This window comes from Gaeumannomyces tritici (genome assembly GCF_000145635.1).
Source record: "Gaeumannomyces tritici R3-111a-1 unplaced genomic scaffold supercont2.44, whole genome shotgun sequence".
Lineage (NCBI taxonomy): Eukaryota > Fungi > Ascomycota > Sordariomycetes > Magnaporthales > Magnaporthaceae > Gaeumannomyces > Gaeumannomyces tritici.
The window spans coordinates 304-16,065 of record NW_008804588.1 but is presented as its reverse complement, the minus strand read 5'-3'; the positions used below and the strand labels follow the sequence as shown (position 1 = coordinate 16,065).

General features: G+C 58.1%; 4 protein-coding genes across 5 annotated transcripts; 1 reads left to right on the top strand and 3 right to left on the bottom strand.

Annotated features, from left to right (window-relative positions):
* Positions 1-1,213: 1,213 nt before the first annotated feature.
* GGTG_13743 (hypothetical protein) lies at positions 1,214-5,643 on the bottom strand. The gene is made up of 4 exons (XM_009231662.1): positions 3,984-5,643; positions 2,598-3,893; positions 1,858-2,521; positions 1,214-1,794 (listed from the first exon to the last, which is right to left on the bottom strand). The coding sequence occupies exons 1-4, from the start codon at positions 4,586-4,588 to the stop codon at positions 1,651-1,653; spliced, it is 2,709 nt and encodes a 902-aa protein (XP_009229926.1). The 5' UTR covers positions 4,589-5,643; the 3' UTR covers positions 1,214-1,650.
* Positions 5,644-6,721: 1,078 nt separating this feature from the next.
* Positions 6,722-7,227, bottom strand: GGTG_13742 (hypothetical protein; the record flags this gene model as incomplete). Its single annotated transcript, XM_009231661.1, has 2 exons — positions 6,722-6,834; positions 7,083-7,227. The coding sequence occupies 2 exons, from the start codon at positions 7,225-7,227 to the stop codon at positions 6,722-6,724; spliced, it is 258 nt and encodes an 85-aa protein (XP_009229925.1).
* Positions 7,228-8,576: 1,349 nt separating this feature from the next.
* Positions 8,577-9,211, top strand: GGTG_13741 (the record flags this gene model as incomplete). Of its 2 annotated transcripts, XM_009231659.1 has the most annotated exons (3): positions 8,577-8,666; positions 8,774-8,905; positions 8,961-9,194. In XM_009231659.1, exon 3 carries the CDS (start codon positions 8,964-8,966, stop codon positions 9,192-9,194), a length of 231 nt encoding a protein of 76 aa, XP_009229923.1. In that variant the 5' UTR covers positions 8,577-8,666; positions 8,774-8,905; positions 8,961-8,963. The 2 variants fall into 2 exon arrangements, with proteins under 2 accessions (XP_009229923.1, XP_009229924.1); XM_009231660.1 differs by lacking the exon at positions 8,577-8,666 and having other exon boundaries at positions 8,678-8,905; positions 8,961-9,211.
* Positions 9,212-10,207: 996 nt separating this feature from the next.
* Positions 10,208-14,983, bottom strand: GGTG_13740 (mixed-linked glucanase; the record flags this gene model as incomplete). The annotated part of the gene is made up of 2 exons (XM_009231658.1): positions 10,208-14,695; positions 14,780-14,983. The coding sequence occupies 2 exons, from the start codon at positions 14,981-14,983 to the stop codon at positions 10,415-10,417; spliced, it is 4,485 nt and encodes a 1,494-aa protein (XP_009229922.1). The 3' UTR covers positions 10,208-10,414.
* Positions 14,984-15,762: the final 779 nt, after the last annotated feature.

Below are 15,762 nucleotides of genomic sequence, written 5' to 3'. Positions count from 1 at the left end.
GTACCGCCAGATGACACGGCGAGAAGGAAACAAAATCACGTATTGCATCACCCGGAAGGGCGGGGGGAGAGAAAACGTCAGCCGCACGCTGCGAGACGCACTACCGAAGCTGGGCACAGCGATCGACACGCATCTATTCCCAAGAGGGGAACAGAGGAGAGAAACAAAAGAAATAGGGGGTGGGAAGGGTAATAATAATAAAAAAAAACACCCAAAGCAAAATCAAGGCGTCTTCGGTGTGGGCTTGAGAAGGGGGGGGAGAAAAGGAGACGGAGGGGTCGTCGGTACACGTGTTGGGCGGCCGCTCATGCAGGTAGCCGCGCTGCTGCAATACTTGCTGCTTTATTGCTTGCTGGTTGGGTGGGTGCGTGGGTGGTGGTTCGCGTGAAGGAAAAAAAAGGAAGCAAAGGAGAAAAAGGAAGCAAAGGAGAAAAAGGAAGCAAAGGAGAAAAAGGAAGCAAAGGAGAAAAAGGAAGCAAAGGAGAAAAAGGAAGCAAAGGAGAAAAAGGAAGCAAAGGAGAAAAAGGAAGCAAAGGAGAAAAAGGAAGCAAGAAGCCGATTAGGCAGCGGGTCACCTGCCTGCAGCGAAGGGTCGTGTTTTTTTCTCTTTCCTCCTTGCTTTGCTTTTTTTTTGCTGGCACGCCTTGCGTGCTCTCGGGGCATTGAGGAGCGGGGAAAGAAGAAGAAGAAGGGACATTACGAGAGGGCGGAGAGAATGTGATGTGTGTAATGTGGGTGAAAGAAAAAGAGGCTGAAAAAAAAAAGGACAGGTCATGATCTGCTTTGAAATCTTTCTGACCGAGACTAGGGACGAAATAACACTACTACCACCACACGCACGCGTGTCCACACCTGGCGGGAAATAGAAGAAGAACGAGGGAAACGAGAGCGAGAAAATGGGAAGGAGTAGACGAAGCAGGCGTGACCATCTTCCACCCTCTCCCCCATTGGGCGGGCCAATGTCCGAGAAATCACCAAAGTCCCAGCCACACACGCACACGCGCACCCCCTCCGAGTTAACCACGAGGCGGATGAGTCCAGTCTAGCCATATAGATACGGATGTGGTTCCGGTCCCAGACGTGCGGTTTGACACCAGGAGACATGGGGTAGTCACTGGGCGGCGCCGGGGGCCATTTTTAGCAAGCCCCGACGACGCTAGGATGGAGGTGTTACACACGAGAAGAGGGAAAGAAAGAAACAATAAAGAAAGAAGGCACGCTTGCCGTCAATGCTGATTATCTCCAGCAGGGGGTCGGGCAGTCGTGCCCGGCGACGTGGACAGGTTGGGGATTTTGTTTGTAACCCACAAGATTGTCACTATTTGCGTATAAAATCGACGTAGATGACAGATGAGCAAGTGGTCCCCGACGACGAAGTGCTTTTGAAACAGGCCAAGCATTGCTGAAAATACCAAAGAAAAACCGGGAGGATATCATGCTTTCCACCGCTGCCGTCTGAGAAGGAAAGGAAAAAAAAAAACCGGACAAGAAAGAAATACGGTTGTATCCCTCGACAGCAACATACGAGGTAGCGATTAAAATATGCATGTGATCCAAACAATCCTTCAGTTCGTCAACGCCGTCATCGTCGTTATCATGATACATCATGGCAGTGAAAGGGAAAGTAGTACCAAGAGGAGGCCAGACCATTCACGTCACCTCGGGGAGATCCATTTCTGCATGAGACTCCATGACAGAACAGTTGGGGCAACGAGAGTGTGTGCAGTCTGGGTTGGAACCGCCGCCTCCGCAGGTATCCGCGAGGGCTACCAAGTTGAAATAGTTGCAGTCGCACTGGAGACGTCGAAAGTCAGCGCCCTGGATATGGATCGGACACGGGAATCAAGGGAGACTTACACAAAACCAAACTGAGGATCCTCCGACCTTTGGGCGCTTGGCGCGCCTTGTGTGCTCCTCGTGGTTGGTCCCAGAACGCCGCTTGTCCCGAGAAGAGTCGCTGGACGGAGAGCTGGTAAAGGACCGCCCAGAACCCCCTGATGTCGATTGGGCGGCGGATGAAGGCCCTGCATCAAGATGCGACGGCCCATCGTGGTCGTCGTATCTCCACTCGTCAAAGTGCCGTATCTTCATGTTTCGGCCGCTCAAGTGGGCGTCGATATGATTAAACCGCTCGGTCCCGCGGCCATCGTTCTCGACTGCGTCGACCCGGCGAACGCAGAAGCCACACCAAAATGCAGATTCACAATCCTGCTCCCCTCTTCGGCATGATGCAAGTTTTGCGGCGACGCGATGGGCATTGCCGGTGGACAGGGACACGTCAAACCCGTGCTCTCGTTGGAGGTGGGCCTTGAAGGTCTCGCGCCGATAGCAAACCTTGCCGCATCTCTGCTCATTGGGACTGCGACCTGGTAGTGGTCTGGCATATTCGTCGCATTTCCAGACGTCCACTGGGCTGTGCTGGCTGTTTTCGTGGCGCTTCCAATCGCTCTTGCTGCCGAATCGTTTTGTGCACGCTTTGAACGTACATCCGTACGGCCTGTCATGCCGCTTCATGTGCTTCCTGCCGGTCCAATATCGATTAGAATCCGAAACCTGGCCGTGAGCGTCCAAGTGGAGGGAAGATATCATATACATACCTTAGCTCGCACTCTCGGTGGAAGGATGCACCACAATTCTGAAACTTGCAAACCACGCTGGGCCCGCTGCCCCCACTGTTGTTGCTGCAAGGCGACTTCTTTGACTTTGAAGAAGATGACCCCGATTTCTCGTACCCGAACTTCTCCAGGATCTTGTCAAGCGTTCTAGGGCCATCAGTCTCCTCTACCTGCTTGAGAAGGTTCTCCAATTCCAGGGGAACCATTGCGCCAGTACTGTGGCCTTCGCTCGGTGTAGGGCGAGACATCTTGGGAACGCTCTCGGCAATCGGGCTTGGCACAGGCTCCTGAGCAACCTCTTCAAGCGAGATGGTCGGGATTGACCGAGGTTCTGTCTCGGGATTGGTTACCGAACTGTCGTCCTCGTCGGGAAGATCCTGATCGTCGTGGGGATCCGTGGGCTGGCAATCGGACGCGCGATCTTCGTCCAGATCCACAAAAGTGTCATGATTTGGGTCAGCCTCGGAGCCTACCGAGAGCCTCCCACTGCTTGATAGACCAGTGGCGACAGGAGGGTAGAGCTGGAGGCGGCTGCTCGACTGTCCATCTTGGTAAATTGTAATGTGGGGGTTCCCAGTGGCCAGGGCAGGCTCCGGGGTAGAACTTCGAACCGGCTCGTCTCCAGACCACGTTTCTAGCGCGTCGGATCTCGAGAAGGGATATGGTGCTTGCGGCAAGGCAGAGTCTATGTGGAGATCTTGGTGGAGGTCTTCGCGTCTGGAATGCATGACCTGCCCATCATCCGAGTGGCGAAGTTCGACCTGGTTTGCACTGTCGGTGGGCGGGGCCATTCCAGAGAATTGGATGCCAACCATGGAGCTGTCATGGTGAGAAAAATCCAGGTTGGGATCGGCCATACGGCTGTCAGTCTGACCGACTTCCAGGCCAACTCGGGTCCCAAGGGCGCGCGAGGCAAGCGATTGGATTGCGACGGGGTCCGAGCCAACATCAGTGGTGTGCATGCCGACGGGATTGTTACCACTGGACTCGGCTGCCGGCTCTGCCACGCTGCAAATGAACTCGTCGATGTTCTCGGTAGTGGCAAGATAGCCGTGCTTCCTCACCAAGTGTTGCCGAAAGTTATCAGCCCGAGGCCAAAGCTTGCGCCCATTCGCACAGAGCCCCAGTTTGCACTTGTAAAAATGCCCCTGGGCATTGATATCTGGGTGTCTGCTGCGGGTGTGTCGTGCCAGATCATTGGCAGTGCTGAAGCCCCGGGTACGCGGGCAATTGGCTACCTGACAAAGGTGCGGCCTCGTATGGCGGGCTATGTGTTTTCTGGTGGTGGATAATACTCTCTAGGGTCAGTTGATGGCAGGGCCAGATAAGAACTGTTGCAGGTGAGACTGCCCGCTGTGGTAGACTCACTTCAGGTCTGAAGGTGTCCTGTGATTTTCGTGGCAAAGATGACACTCATTGGCGTCGAGCACTTGATTATTGCCGTTGTTTGGCATCAGTCGCTCATCGGGCTGGCTCCAGCTGGCGATGTTGGCGCTCCGTTGGGAACTGTGGTCGATAGGGAAGTTGGAGAGGTTGGAGGTGGACAGATCTTCCATCCGGCCCGTCACGCTCTGGGTGTCGGTCAAATGGTCCGCGTCCCCTCCATAGGTCGAGGGAATTCCGACGCTGGGGCGATGACCGCTCCCGTACCCCGAGTCTGTCGCGTTGCTGGGAGGAACGACCGAGGACTCGGAGGGAGTGAATGTCGTCCGATATTGGTGGAAAGCCGGGGGTAGCCCGGTAATGTTCCCCAAGTGCGCTTGGCTCTGCCGCTGAGATCTCAGACCGGCAAAATATGGGCCATCCTGCTGGAGCACATAGAAGTCGAGCATGCTAGCAGGCATGCCCATTTGCTGGTTCTGGAGTTGTCTGGGGATTTTATCTGGCCCCTGAGCAGAGCCCAGCACGGGCCGCGAGTGGCTACCCGGCATCGAGTGAGCGGGCGATGCCGCGTTTGCGCCGCTGCCGTTCATCTTATCGACCGTTTCGGCGACAAGGCACGGAAAAGGCCCGGCTGGGGAAAAAGGCAAGTGAGTGGGCAAGTGAGTGGCGGTGGCGCGTGATGGTCGAGGGAGAGATGTGGGGGGTGGAAGGGACGTTTGGAAGTAGATGAAGGAAGGAAAAGAATGTTCAGGGGCGCAGCACAACGGGCGTCAAACTGGACAGGACAGATGCAGTCGTGCAGGGCAGCAGGGCAGCAGGCTTGCGTTTTCTCTCGTAGGCGTGGCGGCGGTGGTGGTGGCCTTGGAGGGGTTAAAAAGGAAGCGATACGGCTGACGTCGTTTGGACTGCACAAGCAAGCCACAGCGCCGTTGCGCAGTTAGCTGGAGGGCGGGAGATGGACGCTGTCAGCCCGACGGGTGGGGCCAAGAAGCAGGGAGCGCGCCTTTGCGACGAACGCCAGAAAGCCTGGGCCTAGGCAGGAAATAAATGCCAGGAGCGTGGTCAGGCAAAATGAGACGGAATAACCGAACAGCGACGTGGCGCGAGATGGCTCGGGCGCGACGCTGTGGGTTGAGTCGACTTGAGCGTGCGGGCAAGATCAAGAGATCACCAGCCCAGGCGGAAAAGGAGGATTTGGGTAGGGGGGCGTGGGTCTAGAAAGGGACAGCACCGTGCTCCAAGGCAGACTCGACAGGCGCAACAGACTCGACAGGCGCAATAGGAAGCTAGCAGCGACAGTGTAGTCAAGGCCTGGTGGCTAAGGCTCGAGAGGGGGCCGTCAAGGATTGACGCTGGACCATCCTCTTGCTCAGAGCATCAATGACAGCGGTCGTGTCGAGGAATGAGTTGGTGCAAGGAAAACGCGGGATGGAAAAGGCAGCGGCGGCAGGCTCAATGGCAGGGTGGGCGAGGAGGGCGCCCTTGGTCAGAAGACAGCCTGGGTCGCTGCGCGAAAGCAAAGAGCCGCAATGTGCTGGCTGGGCTCCTTCCTTTTTTCTTTCTTCTTCTCTTGGCAAGATTGTGGTGTGTCGACGGCGACGGCCGCCTTTCTGGGCGGTTGCCGTTTTCTAGGCGGACCACGGGGTTTTGGCTGCGTGGTTCGCCTCCCGCTTGTCCCCCCTCAAGGCAGCCGCAGCAGTCCTTAGCGATACGTACCCCGCACGGACCACATGGATTCCTTGACACTCCAGCAAGGTCTCACCCTCCACACAAGCAGTCTATTCTAAAAGCAGGTACTTTACGGCGCTGTAAAAATGGCCTGCAAAGAGTGTATCCCCAAGTTATAGCAGCAAACAGGATAGCTTGTTTGCACTTACCCGGAGAGCCTCAATTGTACCCTCGAAATTTTCTGCTCCTTGAGTACATTGGAACTCTCTGACAAATCGTTTCATAGTCCAGATACCATGCTCGCTGTGAGAAGAGGCTTGCGCAGCCTTCTTGCGACTTGGGCTGGGACTTGTAGGTGGGGTTCTAGGCCCGACTGCCGTGGCAAGCCTATCACTGGAGCCGATAGCGACCATTATCAATGATAATAATCTCGACCTCAATTGGATAGGTCGGCTGGATGAGAGTATACCTCGATGAAGTGTAATCCGGTCTGGGAGGATACGCCCTGCTTGTGATGGGGCGCCCGCACTTCTCCCATCACAAAGTCAAGTCACTGTTCCACAAGCTAGCCCTCGTTTATCAAAAAAGGCTAACCGAGCTAAGGATGAGGTGGAAGATGATGAAGCTGTCAAGTTGCTGGTGGGAGACTATTGGCTATTTATTGGATACCTCGGCAGCATCTGGTCGGCATACCAACTGAGCAGATGGCGAAATCGATATCAATCAACATTCATTTTCCTTCCCGGGCACTGAAGCGGCCATTACCCTTGGCGCCCTTTCCCTCACATCCTGTCAGTGTCGGTATCAAGGGGCTGATAAAGCAAAGCTCCAGCGCTGGCTTAGATATCGGTGCAGTTTGTGTTGGAGAGCGGCCTAGCCCCAGCCCACGAGGCCGAGATAGCGACTTCACATCCAGCACTCAGCCACGCCTCCCCTGGTACCCGACAACAACCGAATTGCATGTATCCCCTACATCCTTGCTGCTGCATACTCTCTGCAACTGCCCAATGATAGGGCAGGTCTGTGTGTGCTGGAGCGCAGATTGTTTGTTTGCTTCACCGTGGCGCACCTCCCAGGGCCTGCTCCCAAGGCCTGCTCCACACCCACCTCTCCTCCTCACCAACGCCGAGACGACCTACACCAAGCAATGCTGGCCCGGCCGCCCGGCCTGGCCTGGGTTTTAGAGCCAAACATCCCACCCCCAAGCCCAGGCGTCACATCTCCCTCCCATGGCCCCTGTCTAACCCTCTGATCCCGACCCTGGTCCCCGTCCGTCCGTCCGTCCGCCCCGCCCGCTCGCCGGCTCTTCCCTTCCAGAGCCCTTCCTTTGTGTCTCGCCGACTCTGACAGCTGTTGGGGCCATATGGAGTCTCGGTTCCCCGCAGGAAACACCCACCCATCCGCTCCCGCGCGCACTCTTTTTGACGCCCGGCACCTCCTCCATGTCCGACCTGGGACCGCGGTCAAGCCCACTCCATGGGGCATAAATAGGCGATTGTTTCCCTACCATGGCCCCCCTCCTCACCTGATCGAGGTGGCTCGAGGTGGCACATTCGACCATCCCCAGCGGGGGGGTTGGGAGGGTCTCGGCCGCTTTTCCTTCCTCCTACCCCTGGCGGCCAGGCCCTGGGGCCGACGGGGGAGAGAGACGGGGCGCCGCTCCCCGACAAGTGCGATGGCCGGTCCCACCCGCCTTGAGCTTGCTCGTCAGACCCAATATTGGCGGCCCACGTCATCAAGACGAGACGGGGTGGGGTGTCCAGCTTGGGTATCATCCGCTGCAGAGTCTGCTATGAACATGCCAACGCCTATCTAGGAGAAGAGAGAGACGTCGACGTGCGCGAAAAGAGCATTACTACGTTGAGCGGGCGGCAGGCAGGCAGCTTTCCCAAAAAAAAAAAAGCCCTTGTCCGCAGGGCGGGAGGCTGCATGAGCCAAGCGGTCAGGATTGGCTTGTGCGACCAGATGAGGGTGGTATCCTGTCGCTACTTTCGTTGTCATATCGAATCAACAGCCAAGGGGACAAACTACAGGACCCCTCCCCGCTTTATTGCCCATCCCTACGAGCCCACCCAGCCACTCATGTCGACAAGAAAAGCCCCTCAAACATGATAGGGTTGCATTTTCTTTTTCCTATCCATGCACACCCCGATGTTTGCCCGCCGGAGCAGCCTTGACGCAGGCTTGGATTTCCTCCTGCTGAGAGCCAGCTACCCAGGAGCCAGGCTCTGGGTTTCTGCCAGGACGCGGAACGCCGGATGGCAATCCGAGGGAGGGGGGCTTTTCAATTTCTCTTTGCCGGCTGATGGCGCGGCAACCCGGATTCGCCATCTCGCAGCCGGCCGCCGTCCTCCTTCCGGCCAATAAGGGGAGTCTTATTTGTCTGCGGCAGGCATGGGGGGGTTCGTCGCCATGTTTGCGTCGACAACTGCCTTCTCGCTGGCGCTAACTTCGGAGTGCGCGCCTCGCTTCTCCATACACGAAGCCGCCTGTCGAGATCGACCCCGAGTGGCCGCCGCTTTGGACTGCCACGGCACGTAGCCCCAAGCAGACAGGCAGGCAATCATCTCCTTGTTCGTATCACACGCACCTCTCCTCCTGACACAAGGGGGCAAACAAATGTGTCACACCCTCATATGGAAACTATCCTGCCATCCTACACAAACCTTCCCTCATCCTCACCCGGGGTTCCCCGCAGCTCCTAAAATGTGGCGGCGGTTGAAAAGGTCAAGTGGGTGATTGGGGGGGCGTCTTGTGTCTTGTTCTGCTGCGCGAGCAGGAGTTTGTGGCAGGACGGGAGCCACCGAAAGGTCTTCCCCACAAGGGAGGGGGGTGTATGTGTGATATGTCGTCGAGGGCCACGCCTGTGTTGCAGATATGGCTTCCCCTGCCGCACCCTGATGCAAGCCTAGGGAACTGGTGATGCAGGAGATGATGACACCACACTCAGGCTCACCGTCTGCCACTCTCGTCGACTGTGCCCTTGGCTGTGGTCTTGGGGTAGGTGTTAAGCGAGGCCGGGTGAGTATTTAGGTCTGGAACCCATCCCAGGTTCGGGCCTCCATTCCTCATCGTTTGACCATCGGTACTGGAATATACGGCTATAGTACTCCTGGCGTGAGCCCCCAGATCCAAATCAACCACACCGAAAAAAAGCCAGCCAGCCAGCCAGCCACTGAGCTTGATTACTAGGGGTTGCTTTAGCATCCACATCGGCCTCTACCACACCTGGTATTCCTGTAAGCCACCATTCCAGGAGATAACACGTCCTTCGAGTCCTAACGCCCAAACTAGACCATGTGCGATTTCGAAGAGTTCATCTTCACGTGCGGGTGCTCGGAGCAGCGGCTGCAGTCGTACTGCCACTACGCCCGCAACGACCCCCAGCACCGCTGCCGCCGGGTACGCAAGCTCAGGAGTGTCTGGGATCAGAACGTCGAGTGCGAGAGGCACATGAGGGAGCGCTGGATGCAGTGGCAGTGGCAGCAGCAGCAAGGAGGCCAGGGCCAAGGGGGACAGGCATCGTAGTGGGGGTTTTTTTGGGGGTTTTTTTTGTGTGCTTCAAGACGGCAGGCTACTCTTCGTTGCGTGTCTGAGGAGGTTTTGATCTGGGAAAGTTGAAGCTAGCATGGTAGAGGGCACTGTAAACATCACGGGTTGGCACAGGCAGGAAATAGTGAAAAGGTGGGCCGTATGATGAGCCTATACTCCTGGCGCCAGACGTTGGCGCCGGCATAGCACGATTGCAACTCCTTTCGATAATTTCTGGATTCGCGTCGCAACACTGTCCCGAGCCTACGAACTTCGTCATCCGCCTCCCATTCCACACGTATACGTGTATTCAGCGCGCTCCATCAAGGGCAGGACTAACAGGAGTCGCAGAGACATGAATGTAGTGGTGGTCGGGTGGCCGCATCGCCTTGCCATGGCACCAGAATCCCTTGTGCTCTCTCGGTTGGCCACACGGCCCCTGTCAAAAGGCCGGGTCCTTTGTTTCCTTAATCTGCGCAAACTGCCGATCCCCGCCTCTGTGCACCCCTTCCCCCCTTTTTTTTTTTGCTTGGCTGGGGTAGGTACAGGCGCAAAGATCTTGAACGGGGAGACGTCAAGATCGAACAAAGGATCGCAAACACCCGGCCAGTAACCGTAGACGCACTCGCCGGAGGCAAGGGTACACATACCCAAGCCGAGCCTCAGGAGGCGGGAGACCCCGCCGCCTCCCATAGAAGCACAGGGCGATGAGACGAGTACCTACTGCTCTAGGCAGGAGAAGGAGGACCAGGGAGGACAAAATATAAACACATCCGATCATGGGATGCAAGTGCAATGCCGTGCCACGGAACATGACGGCACCAGAACATGGCCCGCGGGGTTCCCCTGCATAAGGAGGCGGGTCATCATTCAGGGATCCGGGTCGTCGGCGATTCCCGATCAACACGGGGAAGACGACTTGGACTCTCGATTGCACATTGTGACTATACTCAAAGCGCCAGGACTTGGGCTCGTTTCACATGACATGGCAGCAAATGGGAACAGACAACTTCAGGTATAAGGTGGCTTGTATTTCTATTTTTCCGACCGGTATATCCAAGACATTATCTGGCCTCACGAAACCCCCTGAAACTTGGATACATTGCTTGCCGGTGTATATCACAACGCCGGCCAGCTACATAGCTACACGATATTTAAACACAAGCAAGAAGTTTAGTACGTTATGGACAAAAGAAAGAGACAAAGGAATCAAGCTCTTAGAAGAGGGCAAGCACGGCACCGGCAACCACGAAGCCGAGCGTGACCGAGGCGGCGCCAAGGGTGCTCGCGCCGGCAGCAACGGGCAGCGTGGGCTTGGCCGGCGCCGAGGTACCGTTGCCGAGGGAGACGCTGGGCTTCAGGCCAGCGGGCTGCTGCGGCGAGCAGGTCGAGCAGGGGGCGGCGGGCGGGCTATCGGCCGACGAGCCGGTGGGCTTGGAGGGCGGCGGGACGGCGACGGTGGTCCAGCTGCCGCCGCAGCCGGGGCCGCTGCACTGGGCGACGCCACTGCTGCCGCAGTTAGGACCACTGCACTGCGGGGCGCCACTGCTGCCACAGTTGGGGCCGCTGCATTGGGTGACGCCACTGCTACCGCAGTTGGAACCGCTGCACTGGGTGGTGCTGGTGCTGCCCTTGGGACAGCCGGGGCCTTCACACTTATAGCCGTCGGTGCTGCCACCGGTGGAGCCGCAGTTGGGACCGTCGCACTTCCAGCCGTCGCTGTTGCTACCGTTGGCGCCGCAGTTGGGGCCGGTGCAGGTCCAGTCGTCGCGGTTGCCGCTGCCGTTGGCGCCACAGTTGGCGCCGGTGCAGATCCAACCGCCGTTGCCACCGTTGCCACCAGTGGGTGACGGGGTCGGCAGCGAGCCCGCCGGGCAGACGGTGGTGTAGACCTCGACCCTGGAGGTGACGCTGCCGACGGGGCAGTTGGTGACAGTGGGCTTGCACGACGTGATGGTGTAGGTGCGGGTAGTGGTGATGGTCGACGTCACCGACGACTCGGGCGCCTTGGAGATGGTGGTCGCGGGTGCGGGCGTGGTTGTCACGGGGCTGGTGGTGACATAGGTCTCGACGGTGCTGGTCACCTGGCCGCGGGCGGGGCACGAGACGACACCGGGGGCGCACGAGGTGATGGTGTAGGTGCGCGTCGTAGTGACGGTGCTAACGATGAACGAAGGAGCCGCGGTGGACCAGATGCCGGCGGACGTGACCGAGCCAGTCCATGTGGGAGCAGTGGAAGATGCGCTGGTGGAGGTGGGGGCCGTGTAAGTGGTCGAGTGGGTGGTGGTCGAGCTGGACACAATGTTTGTGGGAATACCCGTGGTATCAGTGCCTGTCGGACCGACAGCGGTCTTGTCATCGCTCGACGTGCTGGTTTCAGCCGACGAGCCCGTGGTAGAGACTCCAGTGCTCGTGGACGCATCCCAAGTGCTGGTCTCGGTCGATGTGCTCAGCTCCGTAGATGAGGCGTCAGTGCTGGTGTCGGTGGAGGTGCTGGCTCCAGTTGAGACGCCAGTTGGGGTGGCATCAGCGGTGATCACAGTGGAAGTGGTATCAACAGAGGTGGTGGTTCCCGTAGCATCAGTGCTGGCGGCAATGGAAGCAGCACCCGTAGAGGTCATCGTTCCAGTAGTGATGTCGGTCGCGGCAGCATCAGCGGTGGTCGCAGTTGAAGTAACGTCAGTGGAGATACCGGATCCCGTGGAGGCATCAGTAGCAGCAGCATCAGTGCTAGCCGCAGTGAAAGTAGCATCGGTGCCGGCCGCAGTGGAAGTGGCATTGGTGAAGGTGGCGGTTCCGGTAAAGACGTGGGTCGAGGTAGTATCAGCGGTGGTCACAGTTGAAGTGACATCAGCAAACGTGGTGGTCCCCGTAGAGACGCCAGTCGCAGGAGCATTGGTGCTGGCAATAGTGGAAGTGGCATTGGTGCTAACGACAGCAGAGGCAGCATCGGTGGAGGTCATGGTTCCAGTAGTGATGTCGGTCGCGGCGGCATCAGCAGTGCTCGCAGTTGAAGTGACGTTACTGGAAATACTGGTTCCCGTGGAGGCGTCAGTAGCAGGAGCATTCGTGCTAGCCGCAGTGGAACCACCATTGGTGATAGCTGCAGTGGAAGCAGCATCTGTGCTAGCCGCAGTAAAAGTGACATCGGTAAAGGTGGCGGTTCCGGTAGATACGCCGGTCGAGGTAGTATCAGCGGTGGTTGCAGTTGAAGTAACATTAGCAAACGTGGTGGTTCCCGTGGAGACGTCAGTTGCAGGAGCATCGATGCTGGCAACAGTAGAAGCAGCATCGGTGGAGGTCATGGTTCCAGTAGTGACGTCAGTTGCGGTGGCATCAGCAGTGGTCATTGTTGAAGTGGCATCAGCGAAGGCGGAAGAGACGTCAGTCGCAGCAGCATCAGTGCTGGCTGCGGTCGCCGAAAGGTTAGCCCAGGTGCTGGTGGACGACGATGCCAGGTCGCTAGCAGTGCTCGTCTCGGTCGCCGACGAGTCCGAAGTCGTGGCGGCATCAGTGCTGATTGCCGTGGTCGAAGGGTTCACCGAGGTGTTGGTCCACGATGAGGATGAGACGGCATCAGTGGATGTGGTCACTTCAGTGGAAGAAGTATCGGTCGAGGTGCTGACTTCGGTAGACGATGCGGAAGCGGCGGTAGACGTGCTAACCTCATTTGACGAGGCGTCAGTGGAAGCGCCAGCTTCAGTAGACGAGACTTTGGTGGAGGTGCTCATCTCAGTGGAAGAGGAATCCGTGAAGGTAGCAGCGGCGGTCGCCGTCATCGAGGGGTTGATCCAGGTGTTGGTCCATGAGGAGGTCACGTCGGTCAAGATAGCATCGATCGCCGAGCTGGAGATAACGGTCGAGGCTGCGCTAGTCTCTATTGACGACTCGATAGCGCTGCTAGTCTTGGCGGTAGAGGGCCCAGCGGTGCTGATCGACCACGAGCTTGTCTCGGTCGACGTCCCAGTGGCGCTGGCGGAGATGCCAGCCTCCGTGATCGAGGATTCAGCGGCGCCGGTCGACCAGGTGCTTGTCCCGGTCGACGACTCGACAACACTGGTAGACATGCTGATCTCGGTGGTCGAAGGCTCAGTGCTGCTGGCAGACCATGAGCTTGTCCCGGTCGACGACCCGGTGGCGCTGAGCGTCTCGGTGGCGCTGCTAGCCTCCGTTGTCGAAGGCTCAGCGGTGCCGGTCGACCAGGTGCTTGTCTCAGTCGACAACTCGGTAGCACTGGTAGACGTGCTGAGCTCGGTGGTCGAAGGCTCAGCGCTGCTGGCAGACCATGAGCTTGTCCCGGTCGACGACTCGGCAGTGCTGACCTCGGTGCTCGCGGGCTCAGCGGTGCTGGTCGTCTCGGTGCTCATGATGGCCTCGGCAGCGCTGGCCGACGACGTGCTAATCTCGGTGGACGTGGACTCAGCGGTGCTAGTCGACCATGTGCTCGACTCGGTCGCCGAAGACTCAGCGGTGCTGGTGATGCTGACGGTGTCGGTCGACGAAGACTCGGCAGTGCTGGTCCACGACGTGCTGGTCTCAGTAGACGAGGACTCGGTGGTGCTAGTCGTGTCAGTCGCGGTCGTTGCGGCAGTGGTGGTGGCCGACGTGATCGTGGTGGAAGACTGGGATCCCTGGTGCTTGTAGATCTTGATGCTCTTGACCTTCCAGAAGACATCCTCAAAGGCCTCCGGATTGTCGCCGACATAGTCGACGCACGTCTGGGCCTTGGCGCCGCAGCCCTGGCCGTCCCAGATGCCCTGGTTGCCGGCCACGTCGCCGCAGAGGTCGATGTTGAGCACCAGCTTCTGCTTGCTGATCACGCGGTCGATGTCGCAGCTGTCACCGCTGAGGAGGAAGGCCGGGCGGCCCCAAAGACGGGGGTTGGGGTTTCCATCCCGCACGTCGGACGGGACGCTGTGGTGCGACCACTGCCAGACGGTGATGTTGTCCGAGCTCCACTCCATGGCGTAGACGCCGCCGGAGGGGTTGCCCCAGAGACCACCCTTGTCCTTGGCACCGCAGCCCTGACCCCGGTGCTGCGAAGGCGGGTTCTGGAAGTGGTTGTCGCAGTTCTCCGTCTTCACCTTGAAGTCGTTGTTCTGTAGCAGCTTGCACGAGCCCACCGTCGAGGCCTTGTCGGTGTGCAGAGAGATAGTGTTCTCGGACGCCGTGTTCCAACCCTCATAGATGTCGAACTTGCCGACGGTGGGTAACGGGTCGCCGAACATCCAGTAAGCGGGCCAAGATCCGCACACGGGCTTTGGGAAGTGCGTGAAGTCGGCAATGAAGAGACCGTGGGTGTACAGCTGCTTGCTCTCCAGGCGCACACTGTCACGGCCCTTGCCCAGCTTGAACTTGTCCTTGGCGTTGACTCCCAGCCGCATACCGTCGTGCTCTGTCTTGATCAGGCCAAGATCCTCGGCATCCGTCCGGTTGCGATAGTTAACGAACCCATGGGTAGGGTCGACATCGAACGGATTTCCCGTCGAGTAGTTGCTCTGTTATATGCCATTGGTCAGGGTTTGGTCTAATGTGTAGCACAGCATGTGAAGTCTAAAGTCTTATCCAAGGTACCAACATACCACGTAGAAGTTCCACTTGTCGAAGAAGTTAGTGTGGTCGTAGACATCGTCGACCTGGTACGGCGACTGGGAAGAAGAGGGGGAGTAGGACGAGTGGGACGAGTGGGACGAGTGGGATGAGTGGGACGAGTGGAATGAGCGGGCCGAGGCGGCCGAAGCGGCGGCCAGAACGGCCGCGCTGACGGTAAGGAATGACGGGGCCATGGCAGGCAAGGTGATTCCCCTAAGGGGATTAAAAGAGTGTGGGGGGATACTAAAACGAGAGACAGGACGTGCGATACGTCAGAGGACGAGCAACAAAATGTGCTCCCGGGGAATGGGCCGTCGCCTTCGGATGAGGTGCGTGAAGAGAGAGGAGGAAAAAGAAAGATACCAAGACGGCGCCGAGGGGCCTTTATGATACTCCATCTCTCCGGCACTCCCTCACACCGCGCCCTCCATCTTCCGTCGGCTAGTGCCTGAAGCCGGGCACCTCCACCTGCGCTGCCCCTGCATTATTGAGGGTGCTGGGATATCCAGCCCGCGAACGCCTCCCTCTCGCGGGATATCAAGTACCCTGCGTTCAACAGGGGTTCCTGTTATGACAGCCATCCGAGGCAGAGACCCGACGCATGCATGCTGTCCGCCAGAGCGGCCGTGCTTGCCAAATCCTGTTAGTCCCCGCGTGCGTGAAGATGGTCGCGAGACGACTGCGAACCCACACACGACCAAAATTTCCCTGTCCGTCCATGCCCTGTCAGCTTCATGACATGTCAGACGGAGGCGAGTAGCCCGATATGCCACCCTGGATAGTCGTCTGTCGCGAAGAAGTCTATCTGCTCCGCCAAGGAAGGGCTGAGCGTTGTCGGGAAGCAAAGTGAGGCTGGCCGCTCGTCACGCCTCCTGATACTGGTCGGCTGAAAACTAGTCAATGAGGCATCCGAAGAAAAGGGGCGGTGCTGGAACTTGACGTTCCGGGAGGGCAGCCTCAGTTCACGAGCCTC